The sequence below is a fragment of the Remersonia thermophila genome, chromosome 1 (assembly GCF_042764415.1).
Source record: "Remersonia thermophila strain ATCC 22073 chromosome 1, whole genome shotgun sequence".
Classification (NCBI taxonomy): Eukaryota; Fungi; Ascomycota; class Sordariomycetes; order Sordariales; family Chaetomiaceae; genus Remersonia; species Remersonia thermophila.
Window position 1 is genome coordinate 888,418 of NC_092217.1, and position 20,649 is coordinate 909,066.

General features: G+C 58.9%; 6 protein-coding genes across 6 annotated transcripts; 2 read left to right on the forward strand and 4 right to left on the reverse strand.

Annotated features, from left to right (window-relative positions):
- Positions 1 to 746: 746 nt before the first annotated feature.
- On the reverse strand, positions 747 to 1,519 carry VTJ83DRAFT_253 (uncharacterized protein; the record flags this gene model as incomplete). Its single annotated transcript, XM_071008810.1, has 3 exons — positions 747 to 788; positions 848 to 1,091; positions 1,161 to 1,519. 3 exons carry the CDS (start codon positions 1,517 to 1,519, stop codon positions 747 to 749), a joined length of 645 nt encoding a protein of 214 aa, XP_070869606.1.
- Positions 1,520 to 2,384: 865 nt separating this feature from the next.
- Positions 2,385 to 3,884, forward strand: VTJ83DRAFT_254 (uncharacterized protein; the record flags this gene model as incomplete). The annotated part of the gene is made up of 1 exon (XM_071008821.1): positions 2,385 to 3,884. One exon carries the CDS (start codon positions 2,385 to 2,387, stop codon positions 3,882 to 3,884), a length of 1,500 nt encoding a protein of 499 aa, XP_070869607.1.
- Positions 3,885 to 4,317: 433 nt separating this feature from the next.
- Positions 4,318 to 4,849, reverse strand: VTJ83DRAFT_255 (uncharacterized protein; the record flags this gene model as incomplete). Its single annotated transcript, XM_071008832.1, has 4 exons — positions 4,318 to 4,374; positions 4,431 to 4,508; positions 4,572 to 4,607; positions 4,670 to 4,849. 4 exons carry the CDS (start codon positions 4,847 to 4,849, stop codon positions 4,318 to 4,320), a joined length of 351 nt encoding a protein of 116 aa, XP_070869608.1.
- A 2,808-nt stretch (positions 4,850 to 7,657) lies between these two features.
- On the reverse strand, positions 7,658 to 9,331 carry VTJ83DRAFT_256 (uncharacterized protein; the record flags this gene model as incomplete). Its single annotated transcript, XM_071008843.1, has 3 exons — positions 7,658 to 7,781; positions 7,869 to 8,686; positions 8,777 to 9,331. 3 exons carry the CDS (start codon positions 9,329 to 9,331, stop codon positions 7,658 to 7,660), a joined length of 1,497 nt encoding a protein of 498 aa, XP_070869609.1.
- A 3,112-nt stretch (positions 9,332 to 12,443) lies between these two features.
- VTJ83DRAFT_257 (uncharacterized protein) lies at positions 12,444 to 15,345 on the forward strand (the record flags this gene model as incomplete). Its single annotated transcript, XM_071008854.1, has 4 exons — positions 12,444 to 12,717; positions 12,779 to 12,924; positions 12,995 to 13,538; positions 13,634 to 15,345. 4 exons carry the CDS (start codon positions 12,444 to 12,446, stop codon positions 15,343 to 15,345), a joined length of 2,676 nt encoding a protein of 891 aa, XP_070869610.1.
- A 753-nt stretch (positions 15,346 to 16,098) lies between these two features.
- VTJ83DRAFT_258 (uncharacterized protein) lies at positions 16,099 to 17,748 on the reverse strand (the record flags this gene model as incomplete). The annotated part of the gene is made up of 1 exon (XM_071008865.1): positions 16,099 to 17,748. One exon carries the CDS (start codon positions 17,746 to 17,748, stop codon positions 16,099 to 16,101), a length of 1,650 nt encoding a protein of 549 aa, XP_070869611.1.
- Between the last annotated feature and the right edge of the window lie 2,901 nt (positions 17,749 to 20,649).

The window sequence follows — 20,649 nt, forward strand, 5'->3', positions numbered from 1 at the left end:
TTGATCCGGGAATATCGGTTTGTGACGAGGCCTGTGAACTGTATGCCAAGCGGGACAGAACGAAACATGCAATGCGAAGTAGTACAGCGGGGCCCGAAGAATGTTATCACAAATGGAAACTTGCGACCAGACATTCGTCATCATGTTATGTTTTGTCCTTGGTTGGTGTGCGTGGTGAAAGCAAACACCCCTCTTCTCTGAATGTCTATCAATCTTGCAAGTGTGTCCTGAAGCCGGCAATTTCCAGGCGAAGTCAGCCCTGGCAGCCAACCGTGATTAGCAACGCAAGTGGCCGATGGAAGCGTAACCGTTCCGCGAAGCCAGGAGTAGTACAATCCATCCCCGACAAGGTTGATGCCGCCCACCAGACGAGAGATCGCGCTTCGGTGCCACGGAGCGTTCCCGCTGCGCACCGGGCAGTCGGGGGTCACATTGAGGTGCTGTCTTCTCGATCCTTTCAGAAGCCACCACAGTTGAGAGTGATCTGGCGACTCCCCAGCCGACTCATCACGTGGATCCGCCCGTGATCCAAGTCATGGTCCCGGTGGTGTCTTCAGGGAAGACCCGGTCGAACCCATATGCCTTCGGAAGTGGCCTCTGGACAGCCAGGTTCCATCCGGAAGGCTTTGGTCTTATGTGTGAACTGTAATCCATAGCAAGATTGTTCCTTTCTTGGCTCGGCGTCGCTTTATGATTCGCGGCGAGTTCGTGCTCGTGGGTAGCGAAAGTCCGGCAGCTGTGGTCCCTCACACCACCTTTTCGAACATCTTTTGAATGGGTTTGGCAGCCTGAGTGTGTGATTGTTAATGCTTGACGTCCACGCAACGTAGGTCCATCGCCAACTCACGTCAATAAATTTCTCAAGGTCCTTGTCCAGATTTGCCAGATCATCCCGCCGCTTCTTGTTCTCGGCAATCAGCTTCTGCTTCCGCTTCTGCAGCTCCAGCCGCTGTTGCTCGAGAGCCTCCCGCTCGGCCCGCTCGTGGTTGATTCGCGCCACCATAAGTGCGTTCTCGTCGTCCTCGGCGTGCTCAGGGTGCTGTGCGAGAAAGTCCTCGACAGGGATCAGCGGAAGCTGCTGGTATGTGTGCCTGGAAACGGGACGAGAGGCGTTAGCGGGTTTGCTCAAATGGTACGACGCAGCGTTGGCTGAAACGCACTCGAAGCCCTCGCAGGCGGCAATCTCTCCCTCCAGGTGCCGTTGCTCGTAATACAGGTTCTGTAGTTGCAAGTGCAGCACATCCACCTCATGCCGGGCCTCGGCGGTCTTGCTTTTGGTGTCGCGCGCGCGGAAATGGGCGGCCCGGTGAAGCCCACGAAGATGCGCGATGCTGGTAATAAGCAGCTTTTGTTGCCTCGAGATCTCGGTCAGAACGTCGCCAGGGATCGGTGCGTTGTTGTCGACGGCGGTGGCCTGCGCGATCAGGTCGACCAGCGCCTGGGCCTGCTCCCGGGCAGCCCGTGACGTTTCGATGACCGCGGCCAACGACGGGTCCGTGATGCGCGCCTCTGTAGTCATGATGACGGCCGGTATGTTTGGGAGGCGACACGTCTAGTCGGGTTCGTCGGTCAATCGGATCGCCGGGTTGTGGGGATCGGGATTGTGGGTCGCCGTAGTCGGTGACGGGATTTGTGATGTAAACAGAGCTGGCCGGCAACGGTACCAAGTCGAGAGATGACCCCCAAATTCCCAACACTTCGTGTTCGGATCTCACCAGGTATGTTCAGATCGTTGATAACGTCAATCGGTAGACCAGATTAGTGTGCGATGCAACCATTTCCCCGATATGTTTCAGCTTCCGGAGGGGCATTGACGATTGACTGACGCCTTTGCCTCGGCGAAAAGCGCTTTCACGAGGATTGGAATGCAGAAGATGTTGGAACTGGAGCCCGCTGATGATGTTTTTAAGTGGGGCGCTGGGTCCGCAACTGCACCAATGGGAAAACTCTGATCCACTCTGCTGCATGAACGCGGGCGCTTTCGTCTTCCCCTCCCTTTCTAGCCTGCAACCGGCTTGCACGGAGTGGCCGCCCGGAGTCCACCACGTCTTCCCACATATTTCCTGCTTGCCCACCGGAACCCATCGTCCTTCGACCCATTGTACATATGGCCCGTGGGCGAAAGACTGGGGTTCCGGTGTTCTTTACAATACTGTCAAGTCTTTGTATTTTTAGATCTTTCGATCTCCTACCATTCCCCATTCATATCCCCCTGCGGGTTTCGCCCATTCGACGACCTAACCAAAACAAACCGCCTCGAATTTACCTCAATCGACCTATTTCGTCCATCTCGTCGCATCGGACCCAGTGCTCGGCCCCGTTTTGGTTGCACAGCGTCCCCCTACGACGCTCTAGTCCGTCATTTCGGCTTCTCGTGGCCCGCCATGGACGTCTCGTCCAACGTGGGGTGTCCCACCCCGTTCACCTTCAGCGCCTGCGACAGCTCCAACAGCGCATTGTCTTCCGGCCATGAGCCCTCGAATCGTCCCGCAGTCCGTCGGCGGCGGCACTCCCATTTCATACAGCAGCGGAGGAAATCCATCGTAAACCAGATCATGGATGGCGAAGAGGGCTTGCTCCTGAAGCTGGACCTGTTTCTGACCGACCTCGAGAGACGGTTTGAGCAATGGGAAAGCTATGGAGAGATCACCTTGGACTCGAGCATCTCGGCCGCTTTCAACACCTTGCAGGCCGTCCGCATACGGTGCTCGCAGGTGTCGGAAGAGTTCATGGGTGCTGGGCGCAGGAGGCTGCACGTCATGGTTGAGACGCTTGAGTCAAAATACCAGGAGGCCATGGCCACCGCGGAATCGTTGAACGAGAAGGCCAAGGTGGGGATCGAGCTGCTGGATGACATGCTTGAGGAGATGGAGGAGCAGGCGGCCAAGCTCAGGGAGAAGGGCCTGGCCAACGCCGCAAATGCCGCCGAGAGCATCATGGGAGAGGCGCATCGCGTTGTCGACGAAGGCATCGAGAGGGCTATCCGTGCCGCCGAATCCCTCGAGGAACACGTCCAACGCGCCATTGCCCGTGCCCGCGAGCATGGCCTCATTCGCTACGAGGACCTTCCGATGCCCTGGAGGATCAACCCTCACATCCACGGGGGGTATCGCTTTTCCGAGACTAAGCTGGCCTGCGTCAAGTCGGCATTTGGCTTCTCCAATGAGCTCGTCAACATCTGGTCCCACGCCATCGGCCTCGTCCTCGTCTTGGCCGTCGCCTTTTACTTCTACCCGACGAGCGCCAACTTCTCGATGAGCTCCGGGGCCGATATTTTCATTGCCGCTGTCTTCTTCTTCGCCGCCTGCCAGTGCTTGGTCTGCAGCGTCATCTGGCACACGATGAACTCGGTGGCCGATGTCGGCCTCATCTCGATGTTCGCCTGCGTCGACTATACCGGCATCTCCTTGCTGATCGCCGCATCCATCATGACGACTGAATATACCGCCTTCTACTGCGAGCCTGTGAGCCGCTGGGTCTACATGATTGCCACGGCTTTCCTGGGCGTCGGCGGCGTGATCCTCCCATGGCATCCGCGATTTAACGGACAGGACATGGCATGGGTGAGGGTCGGTTTTTACGTGGCGCTCTCGGCGACGGGTTTTCTGCCCATCCTGCAGCTCTCCCTGACGCGGAGCTTCGAGGACGTCTTGTCTTTCTACACCCCGATCACCAAATCGCTTCTTGTTTATCTGCTCGGTGCTCTGGTTTACGCCAGCAAAGTTCCCGAGAGGTGGTACCCGGGTATGTTTGACTACATTGGAGGAAGCCACAATCTCTGGCACGTCGCTGTGCTCGGTGGAATCCTCTTCCACTATACGGCGATGCAGGACTTCTTTTCCCACGCCTTCAGGCTCGCACAGGACGGATGCAGTGCGTTTTAAAAATGGGGACCGGTTGGTTGGTCCGATTTTGGCAGATAGACGATACAATATCCAGCTACGCTCAAGAACCTTCGCGCGGGCCATCACCGACCAAGAAGACCTGCCCATCCTTTCTGGGGGATGCATCCGTTCTATGTCATTGGAGCGAAGGACTTCATCGGACCTCGCTCACACAGCAAACGATGAACGGCCCGCTTCTCCCCATCCCACCAAGCCTTGTCCAACACGGCTTCATCCTCGAGACCGGCTCGATGGCCGCCGTCGTGTCTTGACACAGGGCTCGGGCGCTGAACGCCCGCAGCTGTGTGTTCCGGCGTCGTCCCGCTGTTCCCAGGCCGCGGCGTTGCTGCTGCACAAAGACAACTCTCATCGGCGCGGCTGCGGCTTCGGTTGTTTAGCAACGGACGAGTTGGTGTCGACGGGGCCGTGTGGTTCATTTGCCCGGCACTTTAAAGCCTGCATTCTTCGCGCATGCTTCCAGGCTTTCGCTCTGTTTGGCTTATCAGCACTGTTCAACTCCTGTCTGGGCAAGACGCCATATCTCACGTTCAAACAGCAGAACCCAGCCACGGGTGCGCACCAGGTGCCTTGGAGGCAGTAGCTGTTATCGACGCTACAACATGACTAGATGGTGGTCAGTCAGAACGGGGCGGCTTCACGCGCTGCTGGTGAGGGGGATTGACTTACATGGCCGAGTTCAGGGTTGTAGCACTTATTGCTCGTCTATGTCAACTCGTCAGCAACGACTATGCTCCTCTTTCATCAGGCTCGCACCCGCAACATACGACTTCGCCGCATTGTATCCAGCCAGCGCCGTATGCTTCGGCACATGTCAGGTCATGTCTTGTCATGTTGGATACCGTTGGGAGGGACGCAAGCGGCTTCTGCGACCCCTCCGCGACCGGGACTGCCGCTACGAGCACACCGGTCGTGGCTACCAACAAGGACATTGGTGAGCAGTGCATTTCGGAAGCAGCGGGCTTCTCCTGGTGGGAAACAGTTCTGCCGCTTTCTTCTCGGCTCGGTCAAGCGTCGTCGCCGCCGTTGTTGCCTGAAGGTTCTGGTGGGTATGTTCGGCGAGCGAGCGACAGAAGCAACAGTACCAACCGGGACAACACCGTTGTCGATTATATGCAGATCCTTTGGAGTACGGGATGACGGTTTCCGGGTTACGCAGTGGCGGTAGAACAGAGAGGATGGCTAGGTATGAAGCCGAGAGGTCGGGGTTAGGGGGTTAATGATAAAGGTTATGGTCCCAAGTAGAGATGAGGAGACGATGTATTAACAATAGAAGTACCTTATTAGTTAGACGTCCAAAAGAAGTCCGGTCTGACCTTTCAGGGGTCCGGCTGGTTTAATATATTAATGTTGCTAGACTACCACCGGGTAATTGTCCTAGCATGAGGTTGCGGGGTGGGGCATGTGGTCAAGTGGTGATGCGTCGATTCAAGACGACGAGACGGTGGCGCATGGTTGGTAGCAAATACCTACACGTTACCCAACAGCCGGGCAACCTTTTGTTCCTCACACGGGCAGAAAGAACCATGGGAATGCCAAAAGATCAGGGGTCTGCCAGGACGATCGCCCTTCTTTCCCCCTGCGCCGCACGTTTCAAGCGCCTCATGAAGGCATCCGAGCGCCGCTAGAATCGGGGCTAGGCGCGCCGCCGGGCAGTCGAGCTCCGTTCGGGCGGGTTCTCAGTTCAACATCGAAGCTCCGGACCCCAATCATCAGCGACACAGCATTGCCGCCGAGCCATGGCCCCGCAAGCGCTGCATATTTTCTTACACCTCACGCGGCCATAAACAACGGCCAGTCTGGGGAGATCCAAGGAAAGGTGAGCACATGCAGCCTCCGGCCTATGGGTTTGCTTTTGCAGCTGCAACTGTAGCTGAACGATTCTTGAGTCCCCATTGGGTGGTTTCGGGGTTCCCCAAGTCTTTTCAATTCATTCTCGGACCTTGTTTCCTCCGCCCCCTGCCTTGGTGCCCCGCAGAGGACAACAACACCCTTCGGAACCCAAACGTCTCTTCTTCCCCGCCCTTACCTTCGTTCCCTTAGTGGCCCCAGTGACCCAGCGACGCAACTCGCCACCGCCACATATGAATCGCTTGAGCGTACGTCTCTTGAGGTTTTGCGCGGCACACAATAGGGGCGCCGAGGGCGATCGTGAATGCGACGAGGTGCAAACACAAGACGGACGGAATGCTGCGAGGGTCCGGCGGATGCGGCAGAGCATGGCCTCCCACCCACCGGTGGACATAAAACATCGTTAAGCCCACAGATATCGCCTGGAGGATCAACGGCGCTTGCAACGATCAATGACGGCACTTGGGACGGTAGGTGTCGGGGTTTCGGTGACGGCGAGATGATGATGGGGTCACCCTGTCTACGATAAATAGGAGATGATCAACGCTTTTTTGCTTCATCCCACCTGGCAGAAGCAATGGTTACTCGGCAGGAAACACAACGTATGCAAGGAGTTTACGGGTGATGGGTGATCGAGCAGAGTCCTTGTGGTAACGTTGAAGGGCACAGCGCCCAACCTAACGCTCGTTTGAATGTGCCGACACGACAGCGAAGCAGCCAGAGCAACACCAAGATGCCGGGCCAAAAGGGAAATGATGACTCGGGGGACAAAACTACTCGTACCACGCAGTTCAATGCGTTTGGCAATTTGCCACCGAGAAAAAAGACGCAGAAACCACACAGCTCATCCATCGCACGCCGGGGTCGAGGGAACACTTGGTGGGGAGTTCAGTCGCTCATCATTCATTCTCGCTAGGTCGCCAGACCAGACATAAACCTCTAATAAACAAACAAACAGAAGCCAGCCCCAGGGTGTTTTGACGCCTCGTACTCCAACATGTACAAAAGGAAAACACAGAATCCATCCTTTTTTTGCCGACCGTTCCCAGCGCCGTCCACACCGAGCCGTAATACTGTACAGGATCCTCAGCGTACACCATACCGAGAAGCTGCCCCAAACCCATCCAACGCGGCCTGCACCCAATCACCACGGATGCCGCAAAACCACACCGCCGGAGTGGTGCTCCATCAGCACGGGGAACCTGCGTCAACGCCGGCTCCTTCGGCGTGCTTCCGCCACTGCCACCGCCGCATCCTCATGCTCGGTAGTGCCGCCATGTGCCTCAAGTCCCGGTGAGATTGAGAATGACGGCACAGGAGTGGCCGGCGCCTGAGCTGGTGGGACCGGGGTGGGCTTAGCCCCTCTTACTATCCTCCAACATGCCAGAAAAGAAGAGTCGGTTCCAATTTCCCGAGTCGATCGGGAGGAGTCTGCTCTCTAGCATGGAGCACAGCGCGAGAGAACTCGCAAGCCGGGTGCGGGAATCAAAACGGGACCCGGTAGGGGGGACCGACGATTCTCGCCTCGTTCCACACCGTAATTGACGCCATGCCGAGAAAGCATGCAGGTGCGGGAGCATAATGCGCAATCCGCAACCCCTTGCCCCCCTTTGTCACCTCTACCATCCCGCCACCGGGATTGCACGAGGCGAGGCTGGCAGAGAAAGATGGCGCGGTCCTCGAAACCGTCGGGAAGGACAACAAGGTCTTGTCGGTCCGTCCTTCACGGCTTCCGCGACGCGGCGTTTTTGAGATGCCCAATCCTGCTGGCCGTTCCGCCGTGGCGATAGCCATAACGCACGATCAAGGGCAGGGCGACGATCGTGTGGCTGGCGTGGACCACCGTGGATGATCACGGCCTGCCAATTCCCCTCGCACATCGTATCCAGAATCGCACTCCTTGTTTACCGTGCGTGGGCAACGATTTCGGCGTAAACGTCGTCGGGGATCATCTTGATGATGGCGAGGGTGGTTCGCTTGATCTGGTCGGCCTGCAGAGACGGGAATGAGCGAAGCAGCTTGTTCGGGCTGGCGCAGGAGGTTTGTTAGTCATGGGTTGTTTGTTCCCGGCCGGGATCGGCACGCTGCGTTTTCTTGCGCGGGGGATTGGCATACCTAGGCGAATCCATAATCTTGGTGCGGATCATGACCAGCTGCGCGACAATGCACAGGATATTGAGGTGCGGCCCGTACGCAAAGAGGAAGTCCCAGAGGCGCAACACCTCGGGCAGAGGGGGCGTGCAGGCGCAGAGGGTCAGGACGGACGGGAAGGCGTAGATCTCGGCCGTCAGGTTCTTGCTCAGCAAGTACATGGCGAGCTTGGGATCGACGATGGCCAGGACCTTGTCGACCAGCGCCAAGCCCTTGTGCACGCCGTCCATGGCGCCGCGGATGTAGCCCGGCAGCTCCCTGGTCAGAAGCTGGTGGAAAGCGACGTAGGCCTCGGCCTCGCTGCGCGCGGCGTACAGGAACGGAGCCGCCAGCACGTTCATGCCCTGGACGTAGGTGGCGGTTTCGGCGGCGGCCACGCTGGTGACGGAGCCCTCGGTGGTCAGGGTCCGCGCCCGCGCCCGCTTGGCGGCCGGGGACGAGGCCGGGCTGCCGTAGTCGCTGCCGCCGTAGCCCGTGCCCGGGCGGCTGGAGGACTGGTCCCGCGAGTAGTGGGAGCTGCTGGCGATGCTGGCGGTGTCGCGGCCGCGTTCCTCCTCGCGGGCGTCGTGCAGGGTCCAGGCGAAGGCGTTGAGCAGGCGGATCAGGCTGGCCTCGCTGACGCGTCGGCGGAAGAGCGGGTCGGTGGACAGGGTGCGGAAGGTGTCGTTGCGGATCTTGGAGTAGGCGGGCGACGCGCCGCGGTGGATCAGGGCCAGGTAGCTGTCGGTGTCGAGCATGGGCGCGTTGAGCAGGATGAGCCACACGTAGATGCGGAGGGAGGACTGCGGGAGCATGCGGGAGCGTGCGAGAGCCCTGTCAGCGCGAGGAGCCATGCAGCGTAGAGCACGGGGCAGCGCGTCTGAACTACTCACCATGCCGTCGCTGTCGGAGCGGATGCCCTGGTCGAGGATCTTGAGGCGCGCGCTCTCGAGGGCGCCCTCGACGTCGCCGTTGGGCGGGCCTTCGCGGATGAGCTTCTCGAGGGACATGGCGTCGGCGGCGAGGGAGCGCTTGCTCAGGACGGAGCGCTTGGCCGTGGCGGCGGCGGCGATGGCGGTCATGGCTGCGGGGTTGAACTGCGATGGGTCTGGAAGAGGTGGCGCGTCGCTGTTTGAGCGTGCTCTCTGGGCCGAACGGTTGATGCTCGCATGTCTTCGCGTCGCCGAGGCCGGGGGTGGGTGGGAGGGGAGAGGGCGCGGGTTCCGGCTCTGCAGAGGCGGCAGCGGTTGGTGTTGGTGTTGGACGTGAAGCAGCCGCTGCTGCGAAATGAGAGACGACGGGTCGGCAGCCTTTGCTCCCAGGCTATGGGCCGACTGCAATCTCCTGAGGCCTCGGTGAGTGTTCCCCGGTGAGGCAGGCGGGTGGAGCTGGGTTGCTCCCGAAGGAGGGATTAGCGCGAACGGCGTCTCCTTGTTGAGACCCGGCATCGTGGTTGCAGTTTCGGGCTCGTGGCCTTGTCGTCGCAGCCGAGTTTCGCGCTGCTTCCGAGAGCCGAAGGCAGTTGGACCACGGGGTTGGAAACGGCTGGGTTGACAGAGGAGACAAACGGCGTGTTGATGCAAATCGCAAGAGTCAGGTTTTGCGCGAGCAACCTAAGTCAGGACCGGACACGCTCAACGTATCCACCTCATGGTTGGCCCCGGGATCCCGCAGCACCGGGAGGCTGGAGCTGCAAAGCTGCAGAGGAGCCCATTTACCGAATCCCATGCGGTGCGGCGGGCATGCGCCTCGTGTCGAGCTCGTGACAGCGCGTCTATTTCGGGCCAATGAGTTTCCAGCCGAGTCCCAAGACGCACGGCATGAAAAGAAACACGGGTCCAAATGATTCGGCAGCCATCGGGTGCGCTGAGCTTGATGGACCATGGGCCCCTACTGCATGTGCATATCCATCCACGCCTGGTTCTGGACAGAGCATAACATGGCCAGAAAAAAAATCCCAACTGTAGCTGTTCTCTCTTTTTTTTTGTTGGACCTTCTTCGCGATGTCGGTTGCGGGGTTGTTTTGTCCTTCGATCTGATACACGGTTTCATGAACGGGCTCTTGAAACCAAGAGTGGAGACGCACCCCGGGCAACCGGATCGGGAAAACATGGATCCACGCCACGACAAGGCTGGCTCTCAGCCAAGCGTTTCCAAAAGTCCCATGGCAAGAAAAATGCCAAACTTTCAATGCAACGGCATTTTCCGGCTCATGGCCACCCGTGCTGTGTTCACCAATCTCGTCAAGCGGCGCGGCGAGCCCGAGGCGATCTCGGTAACGAGGAAGACTGTTGAGGTGTGAGAGGTGTCCGACATGGCCAAGATTACCCGAAGCGTAGGTGGACGGTGGCATTGATCGCCAAAGCCTTCTCTCGTCCAACAGTCTTCCCTGCGCTGCGCTGGGCCTTCCGCGGGCAGAACGTGACCGAGAAACCTTGGTGATTACCGAGCACTACACAGCACCTACTGCGTATGTACGGGATGGCGATGAGACGGGTTCCTGTGTGCTGTTGCCATGCTGGACAGAGTATCCACTTCATATATTGCAAGCATGTACACAGTATGTAAACAAGGAGTACCTCTCTAGCGTATTGGGACAAAATCATGGAAAACAGGAAAAATCGGTCGCAGAGGCCCGGGGGGCTCTCGCGTCTCAAGGCTCCTCCCAGTTTCCTAAATGGGAGGCTTCGAGAATCGGGATTGGTTGATCCTTTTCCCCACAGGGCTGGTGATGTCAACCATCTTGGTCTCAGGCAACCTCGAAGCAACCCGCCATGACACGCCTCATTGTCTCTGGCATTTGCGGGAGAGGCGTAAGTACATACACAGTAGACTCTCAATCGCCTTGGCAAGTCCCTTTTCGTCGCCGGGTCCGAGATGCTTTGAACAGGTCTCGAGACCGAAATCGCCGGGCTCACAAAGATTCCCCCAGTGAAATCTCAAAATCGCGCATTCCGGTGAAAAATTGAAGATTTCTCGTTGCTACCTATTGGATAATGTATCCACACGAAGCTCCGATCGGACTTCGGTGCCATTCGCAATGGGGTAAAAGTTATCAATGGACCTCCTCTGAAGAATTCGCCTGGCGACGGTCGTCAGGTCCGGGTTGTTGCACGGTAGCTGCTCGAGATGGTGATGTCGTTCTGTCAGCATCCCGACTTGCGTCACGGAACCGGTGCCCATCCAACCAAGCGAAGTGGAATGCTACCGGCTGCTAGCGAACCCCATCTTCAACCTTCAACGGCCGCGCCTCCAGCGGAGAGGGATGAACCAAGCTAAAATCGTCGATGCGCAGCGGCTCAGCGCTGTGGCACAACGGGGCGCGGGAGGAGGCCAAGCTTTGATGCTACTGGGGTTAGCAAATCCTGGCGCCCGATTGCATCATCGCGGGTGGAGAATTTCTCTGGCAGTCTGTACCACTGCACCCCACACGTTTCTGCCCACCATCCCAGGTTCGTTGCAACCACATCCATCCTCAATCCACGATCCACGCGTTCAGCTGCTGCCGTCCGATGACGCGGGCGAGACAGTGAAATGGCCGAGTGACCGCCAGTTCCGCGGGATCGCCACACACCCGAAATGGATCTTGTTTATGTCCCATGAGGGGCATGACTACCAACCTCGTTTTTGTTTGCTGCCAGTTTTACATGTTGGAATGACTCAGGGCCACGGTATGCAGAGGTCGGGCGCCAGCCTGCGCAGGAGAGAGGCCTGACTACCCCCCGAGATGTCTTCAGCCCTGGATTTCGCGGAGGCCTTTGAGCTGGGGTTGGCGGTTCTTGATCTCGAGGCACCAGCGAATGAGCATCACGCCGCTCTCTTCCCAACATCAATCACACTTCCTGACCCTCCTCACCCCCGGCGGGGATCATAAAACCCACCCCGGTCCTAGCGGATCCTGTCAGTCGCTCGCTGCGTACCCGGAGGTCGCTCCCACTTGACTACCCGCTGCTAGCTGTGATAGGCAAGGTCATCGATTGCGCCATCACTCCGGTGCCCGCTCTCCGCATCCACTATGATCCGCTCTCGATACCATCGGACTTCTGACTTCTGGTTTTCTCCCGTATATCGGATGACGTCTTGAATAAAACCTGAAGCCTTCCCGCGTGCATTCTGCCACACATGTCTTATGCGTAGTTGATGTCGGCATAGATTCTGCAAGTGCGAAGTTCTCGCACGCTCCAAGCACGGACTCCGGGGTCCTTGACTTACATCATCCACGCCGCCCGGCGTCGATCCTCAGAGAACGAACAGCCCTCGGCACCCCAGCATTGGCTGCTCCGGGAGCTAGCAACAGAGGCCACGCACTCTTGAACTGGTCTGGAGGCTTGCCGAGTCAAGGTTTGGCACGCTCTGACGTCGTTGACAACAACAACAACGACGACGACGACGACGACGACGACGACAACGACGACGGATAACAGGCCTACATCGTCACCCCCGTACGCCCCTCACGGGTTGCCCAGCCTTACTCCCACCCAACGCCACCAAACAACACCATTCCAATCATCTGGGAGCCATCATATGAGTCGCAAAGAAACGGCTTGAGATTCAGACAAAATGGCTTCCACGGTTGGACACGTCGCAGCCAAGGCGCTGGGCATCAAGCTCCAACCCAATGACCCTTTTCAACACGTTGAGCAGCCTGGGGCCTCGACATTCTCTAGCAAGAGCGGCCACACATTCGTTGAAGAACCCCCCAAGATTACCGAATACCTTCAGGAGCTGAAGCCCTCCCGAGGCCAGGTGTACGACTACGTTCTCTCGCTATTTCCTTTCTTGTCATGGATCGGCCACTACAATCTCCAGTGGCTAATTGGCGATCTTGTTGCTGGTACATACTCATCCCCCACTCCCCCATTCCCCCCCGAGTTTCATCGCTGACAAGCTCCCAGGCATCACGGTCGGCGCTGTCGTCGTGCCCCAGGGCATGGCCTACGCCAAACTCGCCAACCTTGAAGTCCAATTCGGCCTGTACTCGTCCTTCATGGGCGTCATCATCTACTGGTTCTTCGCCACCTCGAAGGACATCACCATTGGGGTACGTCCTGACGACATAAGCCTGGCAAGTGTTGAAACGGACGGGACACGCGCTAACAGCTCTCGCGTAGCCGGTTGCCGTCATGTCTCAGCTGACCGGCGGCATCGTCGCCGACCTGGCCACCACCCTGCCCGACGTCCCCGCTCATGCCGTCGCCTCGGCTCTTTCCGTCCTCGCCGGCTCCATCGTCCTTGGCATCGGCCTGATCCGTTGCGGATGGATTGTTGATGTCATTTCGCTCACCGCTCTCTCAGCCTTCATGACCGGGTCGGCCATCAGCATTCTCGTCGGTCAGATCCCGTCTATGATGGGCATCACCGGGTTTTCGACGAGGGACGCGACCTATCTGGTGTTTATCCACACCCTGCAGGGCCTTCCCCGCACCACTCTGGACGCTGCCATGGGCTTGACCGCCTTGGCTATGCTGTACTTGATCCGCGCGGTCTGCTCATACGCAGCCAAGAGGTATCCCCAGCATCAGAAGATGTTCTTCTTCCTCTCGACACTGAGGACCGTGTTTGTCATCCTGCTCTACACCATGATCAGTTGGCTTGTCAATCGCGGCCTCCCCAAGGATGAGGTCAAGTTCAAGATTTTGTTGGACGTTCCGAGAGGTGAGTCCTTTTTTTTTTTTTTCTTTTTTTCTTATTTTTTTTCGTTTCGTATGACCAATAGTCACCTTGTTCCTTGTTATTAACTCGTATCCCAGGTTTCCAAAACGTGGCGGTCCCCGTTCTTGACCAGCGCCTCGCCAGCAACCTCGCCGGCTACCTCCCCGCCACCGTCATCGTCTTGTTGATTGAGCACATTGCCATCTCCAAGTCGTTCGGCCGGGTCAACAACTACACCATCAATCCGTCCCAAGAGATGGTGGCCATCGGTGTCACCAACGTGCTCGGTCCCTTCCTGGGCGGATATGCCGCGACTGGCTCCTTCAGCCGCACCGCCATCAAGTCGAAAGCCGGCGTCCGCACCCCGTTCGCCGGCGTCATTACCGGTGTCGTGGTGCTGCTCGCCATCTACGCACTTCCCGCCATGTTCTATTACATCCCGAACGCCTCGCTTGCTGCTGTCATTATCCATGCCGTCGGCGACCTCATCACCCCGCCAAAGACGGTCTATCAGTTCTGGCTGGTTTCGCCCATCGAGGTGGTCATTTTCTTCGTCGGCGTCTTCGTTACCATCTTCAGCTCCATTGAGAACGGCATTTACAGCACGGTCTGCCTCTCTGCTGCCATGCTCCTCTACCGCATCCTGCGTTCCAGGGGCCGCTTCCTGGGCCGCGTGCGCGTGGCCTCGGTCCTTGACGACCACGTCGTTGGCAACGGTTCTGACCCGCGGAGGGGCTCGCAGTATGGCACCTTTACAGGTTCCGCCGAAGAGCCCTTCCGTAGCGTCTTCCTGCCTATCACCCACGCTGACGGCTCCAACCCGGAGGTTGAGCTCGACAACCCGTATCCGGGCATCTTCATTTACCGCTTCACCGAAGGCTTCAACTACACCAACGCCAGCCACACCCTTGGCTACATGACCGACTACGTCTTTGCCAACACGCGCCGTACCAACCCCGTCTCCTTTGACCGTCCCGGCGACCGCCCCTGGAACGACCCTGGCCCGTCTCGTCGCCAGCTCAAGCGCGCCGCCGCCGCCGCCGCCGCCGCTGCCGCCCCCACCGCGAATTCCGACACCGCCACCGGCAACAAACACTCCGCAGGCGGCCCCTTGAACGCTTCCGAGTCCGAAAAGCCCACCCTCAAGGCCATCATCCTCGACTTCTCCTCCGTCAACCACGTCGACATCACCTCCATCCAACAGCTCATTGACGTGCGCAACCAGCTCGACCGCTATGCCGCCCCGGACACGGTCGACTGGCACATCGCCTGCATCAGCAACCGCTGGGCCAAGCGCGCCCTGGCGGCGGCCGGCTTCGGCTACCCGACTGCGCGTCCCGACATGCCCCATCGCCGCTGGAAGAGCATCTTCAGCGTGGCTGAGATTGGCGGTTCCTCCAGCGCCGCGGCGGCGGCCGAGTTTGAGGACAACGAGAAGGAGATGGAGTCGTCCGGGCTTGGAGGCGCCGGCGGGCTGCGGAGGAGCGGCTCGTCCCAGGATGATGCGATCAAGGCGGCGGTCGCGGATGATCTCGAAGCGAACAAGCCCAGCGTCGAGGCCGCGAACAACGTTGTCATCAGCACGGGGACGAGGCCGCGCGGCAGCGGGCGCCAGCCGCGCCTCAACGCCGGCCGGACAGTGGTGGCGGTGCATGGCATCAACAGGCCGCTGTTCCACGTGGATCTGACGAGCGCGTTGCAGAGCGCCATTGCGAACGTGGAGGCGAGGAATGAGGTGTATTCCCCCACCGCGCCGCAGCATCATAGGGAGGAGGTGGACGGGAGCCTAACGGATGGGACCCTGCACTAAGCAGTGGCCTCTTGTTTCTTTCTCTTCTTTGCTCTTTTTGGGTAATGGAGGGAGGCATCACGTTACATATAGATGTCTGTGGCTATTTTGTTTTCTTTTGGTGTGTCATCATCATCATCATCAACAACACTTCGGGAATGCATGGCATGGCGTTTCATTCAAGGGATGCATGGGCTCACTGGGCCTAGTGCATGATGGAGCATCAGGGAATCATCATGGTTTGATACCACACCTAAATACCCATGGGCGCGCTGGTTTGGGAAAAGTTTAAAAAAGGGAAAGGGGGGTGTTGATAAACGGGGTAGAATAAGGGAAAAACAACGCCTCTTCTTTAGAGTAACGACTTGGCTAAGCATACAGACGTTTTGCTTGGAAGAGTCAATAAGACAGCGTACTGTGTAATTGTATATTCTTCGGTGCAACGAGCAGTACTCTTTAACTTTTGCTTTTTTCTCTCTTGTGGTACTACGAAATGTCGCTGGCCAGCCAGTGAAGCATGCAAGAGAAGGATGATAGGTGTAGGTATCCGACGAAGCTAGCAAATCCCCATTCAACAGCGCCGTTTCCCAAATCAGGTACCGGACCCGTTGCCGCCGGCCAGCCCGAAAGGCCTGACCGGAGACGCGTCTAAAATTAAAGAATGCACAGGCCCGGCTGTGCATCAAGCGGCTGGTAATGCAGAAGAAGGGTATTTCCGAAGGTGAACACAGAAGCGAAGGATGCATTCTCAAGCCGTGGAAGCGTCCGTCAGGGTCACCCCCGGCGGAGCCTCTTCCTCGAGCCGCGAGCGCTGTCTTGAGGGCTGGACCATTTCGATGTCCTGGCACGGCCTCTTCTTGCCTGGCTCCCGCGGGTCGCAGGGCCGGCCGGCACGCCTGGGACAACGGCTTGGGCGCTGGGCGATCGGTCGGCAGGAGCGGGGCTTTGGACGGCGAGATCCGGCGGCAGGGGCGTGTTGCCGCGCCGCTCGGCACCGCTCCCTGTTGCGACGGCGGCAGCGGCGACGCCATCGGCGGGTTTGTGGCTTCGCATGCGAGCGACGAGGCTCCGCATGTTGGCCACGTAGGAGGGCGGCGCGCCGTAGACGCCCATCTTGTCCATGATGTCGTCGAGGGCGTCGACGTACTGGCTCTGGTCGGCCAGGATGTCGAGCGTGGAAAAGACAAAGCCCGTGTCGTGGTCCCCGACCAGGCGCTGGTACAAGCCCCGGTGGTCCGTGACCATCTTGAGGATGACGACGAGGGCGCGCGCGGCCGAGGATCGTGCCGACTCGGAGAGCGGGCTGGAGCCGCGCGAGACGAGCTTGTCGATGCTCCCCACGCAGCGTCGGATCTGCTCGGCGGCCCAGTTCAGATCGCGCGGGCCCTCGGCGTGCTTCCCCCGCCGCCGGTACGAATCGGAGGCTGAGGGATCTTGTTCCGACGCCGAGTAGGTCTTGAGCTCCTCGATGATGCGAAACACGCGATGCTGGGCGCTTCGGAAGGGGTCGACGGCTGGGTCGGAGGGGCTCAGCTCCGATCGAACCCACTCGGCGAGGGAGTGAGAGGCGAGGAGAAGCGAGAACAGCGTTGCTCCAAGATCCCCCCGGCGGATCAGGGGCCCTTGGTCGTGAGAAGCCTCGAGGTCGCGCCGGTAGCCGTCGACCTCGTGGGGTTGAATGCCGGCCACGGCAGCCACCATCTCGCGTGCCTCCCTGACGCGGGCTGGGCTGGGACAGACCGTGTCGCTGTCGGGTTCTGAGGTGTCGCAGTGAAGGTCGTCGGCGAGCACGTCGAGTCGAATCTGCGATATCCGATCAAACGGGTCGCCGAGCTCTTCGGGGTAGCCGAGCTCTGTCAAGGTGAGCTCCGCATCGGGGTCGTGGTCGAACAAGGCGTGCTTTGAGATCTTATCGAAGAGCCAAATGAGGTGCTTACAGGGTCGCAGGCGCCGGTACCTGGCATCGGGACACTCGCAGCGAGGCGTCGAGAACCTCCCGCTGTCCCGGGCCCCGATGCGGACGGAGCATGGCACGACCTCGTGCATCTGGAACGCATAAAAGACGTCGCCCCCAGCCTCGTCCTCCCGAATTGCGCATAGTTCCAAGGATATCTGTGGTTGGTCGTGGGGAGATCGCTGGTTAAAGAGGCCCTTCGCGACCTGCCGGGTCCTCGGCGAGAGTCGCGAGAGGTTGTACCTCAGTCCTGCCGGCGACGTCACAATATCGCTCTCCTCGGTGTCATCGTCGTCATCTTCCTCGTCCACCTCCCAGTCACTCGGCTCCGCGGGAGGCTCAGGCCGAGTGCCAGGCTCGGGCATGGCTGGGCTGGTGCGTCGAGACGCTCTTGGGGGTCTATCAGATGGTCGAGTTGAGGTGCAGTTCAGGGAAAGCCTGCTCATTTTGATCGTCGGGGAGAGGCACATTAGACGCCCAGGCAGTCGGTGGATGGCGGCGGACGGTGATGATCGAGAAGAAGCAGGTGTTCTCCGGCCCCCCGAGTGAGGACGGCGCAAGGTGACTCTCCCGTCAAGGGTCCTTATAATGGTTCTGACGCCAGGCTAGTTGCCCTGGGAAGAGCTATGGCAAGCAGACGAAAAACCCTGGCCGGGCCAATGGGTTGGGCGAAGTTTGGATGCAAGCAAGGGACACTGGTCTGTTGGTTGGCTTGCGTCTTGGCCGGTAAGGGGGGCTCTGAAAGGACATACAGTCGGGTCTCGTCAGGCAGTGTACCCGTCCGCTTGGTTTGGTACATCCTACCATGGTGTGAACAGGAGGGTCAATGGGGGAAAAATAGGGTAAGATAAAAGTAATGGTCGACGCGTTCCACAAATCTACGCCGTGATCTTGCTGAATCCGTGCCCCTTTTCCTGGTCCAAGGTGCCCGCGATGCAGAGTCATCCAAAAGGAGGGGGGTGTGAGAAAGGGGGGGGGGGGGGGCGGAATGACCCAGGCAGCCAGGCGGTGGTGGCCTTGGGTCGCCGGCCGATGTAGTGTACATGGTCCAAAAGAGAGGCAGAGCGTGATAACCCGATACCACGTCGCCGGCTCTTGTGACGTCTGAAGCCTAGCGGCATGGGGGAAGGATCTTGATATTCTGGGCTCAGCCTATGTCACAATTGGCAAAGGACCGAATATCCCGGACCCGGGTTGCGTGCGCGCTTGTTGATGGTGAAGAGGATGGGAACGGAGGAGCATGGCATGCATTTGTCAAGGCCGGCGTCAATGGACGACGACTCATCCAACCAACCCTTGGCGGCCAGGGGCACGCCGATTGATTTGGAAGACAAATCTCAGGTGTCTTCGTCGCCATATCCACCACCATGCCTACGCTAGGCCATGGAAATTATCCGGAGGGTTGGGTAAATTTTTGGTCCGAGCTAGCGTCACCTGGTGATGTTTCCTACCCGTCGGTTGTTGGTGTTGTTGGTGGTGGTGGTGGTGGTGGTGGTGGTGGTGTTGTTGTTCTTGGGGCTCTTGGGTTCCCTCTGCTGCCTGTTGCTGTCTTTGGCGAAAATGCGGCTTGGAAGGCACCCTCGCGTCCTCAGCCAGGCCTCTTCTCGGGGCCCAAGGCCCCACAACCGGCAGACGTGGGGCACTCCGCCACGATGAAGCCGCCAACCAAGCTCCCTCAGGATTGGCTGCGATGCGACATTGCTCAACGCTTCCACCTCGTCTGCAGTCTCAACTACGCTCGTTCTTCTGTCTCCGCCTTGCCATGCACAAGGCCAGTGAGCCTTGCGCTGACACCTTTGCTCCGACCTGTCTACTGGACTGGCGAGTATAAGGGGCATATGCGGCCTGTTTTCACGACCCTCTTCTCTCTGTCTCCTGATCCACATGCTGGACCTTCCTCCTGCCTATCCCAACGCCCCATCCCGCTAACCCGCCAGCCCGCCGGCTCCCGCAGGCATCCGGTCTTCCAGGAGGCCGGCCATCGTGGCAGTGACATGCCATAATTAAATCTTGGACCTCTGTCGCCGTGCAGGACTCTGAGGTCAAGTGATCAAATCCGCTCGGCCTGTGGAGGGGCATTGACTGGTTCCAAACCGAACGGTAGAATCAAGCCGTGGACGTATCTTTTGTCGTAAAGATACACCTCTAGTACAACATTGTCCCACAGGCTTCACTGACCCGGGCATGGACAGATGGGACAGATGGATAACATCCTGACGGCGTCCTGCCCGACGGCATGGAATCGCGCAGATCCGGGTGCAGTGGTGTACATGACCCATCATCATCATCATGATCACCTTATCCCACCGAACCAGCGCTGGCTTGAGGCAGAACTCGCCGCAAATCCAGCCAGCCAGGCTGGTCCAAGAGCCAGCCACCACCTTGGGGACAAACTTGGTCCCACGCCGCTCCCCTGTCATCCACCATCAACTGCCAACCATTCGCCGACGACTTGCAGCTCGCCGAGGAGCTCCATCCTCGGTGCCAACAACAGGCACGACCGTATCCTCATGGACTAGCCCCCCCCCCCCCCCCCCCTTTTCACTAGAGCGCCATGATGAAAGAGAAACGAATGCTACAGAAAGTCAACCTTGATCGAGGCCGGGAAGTAGGGGGCAACAGCAGCGCGTGTTTCCATTTTGACACAGGCGAGATCTCCTGGCCGGCGCTGGGCGTGAATCTTGGTCGTGTTCCAGTGTCACACCAACCCTGCCACGACAACATAGTCTGTAGTCTTGCGGCGTTCGTATGAGTGACCGAACCGCCCTGTTCTTTCGCCCCAAGTTTCGACGGCGCTGCGGAAACGATGACGTCAAGCCTATTTCAGACATCGGGGGCTGCTGCTCAAACGGTGCCGGCGAGTTCCTCTTCAGCCTCGCAGCTAGCCCCGCTGCCCTTCTGTTTTGAGAAGACCGTTTCCCATAGGCACCCGCCACAGGCTCGGGCCGCAAAACTCGAGCCGAAGAGCCGCGCAGGCGGCGGTGCAACCCTCGACCCGGATTCCCTCCGGCTCCTTTGACGCCGCTGGCGGATGGTACGATGTTTGTGCTTTGCATGGTGTTGGCGTGGACAACACGAGGCTGTGCCTGTTGCGCCTCTCCCGGTCCCCTGGTGCCATTCGACAATCGCAGCAACCTGGAGAAAAATCGGGGGCATTCCAGCCCATGGATGATACCAACACCGCGGCATGGGCCACGCAGCCGACGGGGCGGACAGATGAGAAGAGATCGAGACAACGCCACGGGTTACTTACCTTTCCGTTCAGCTCACAAGAATAGAATCACCAAACCTACGGCGGTAGCACATGATCACTGACGGTTCCACAGAGTACACGGCGACGATGACGACAACGACAACGACAACGACAACAT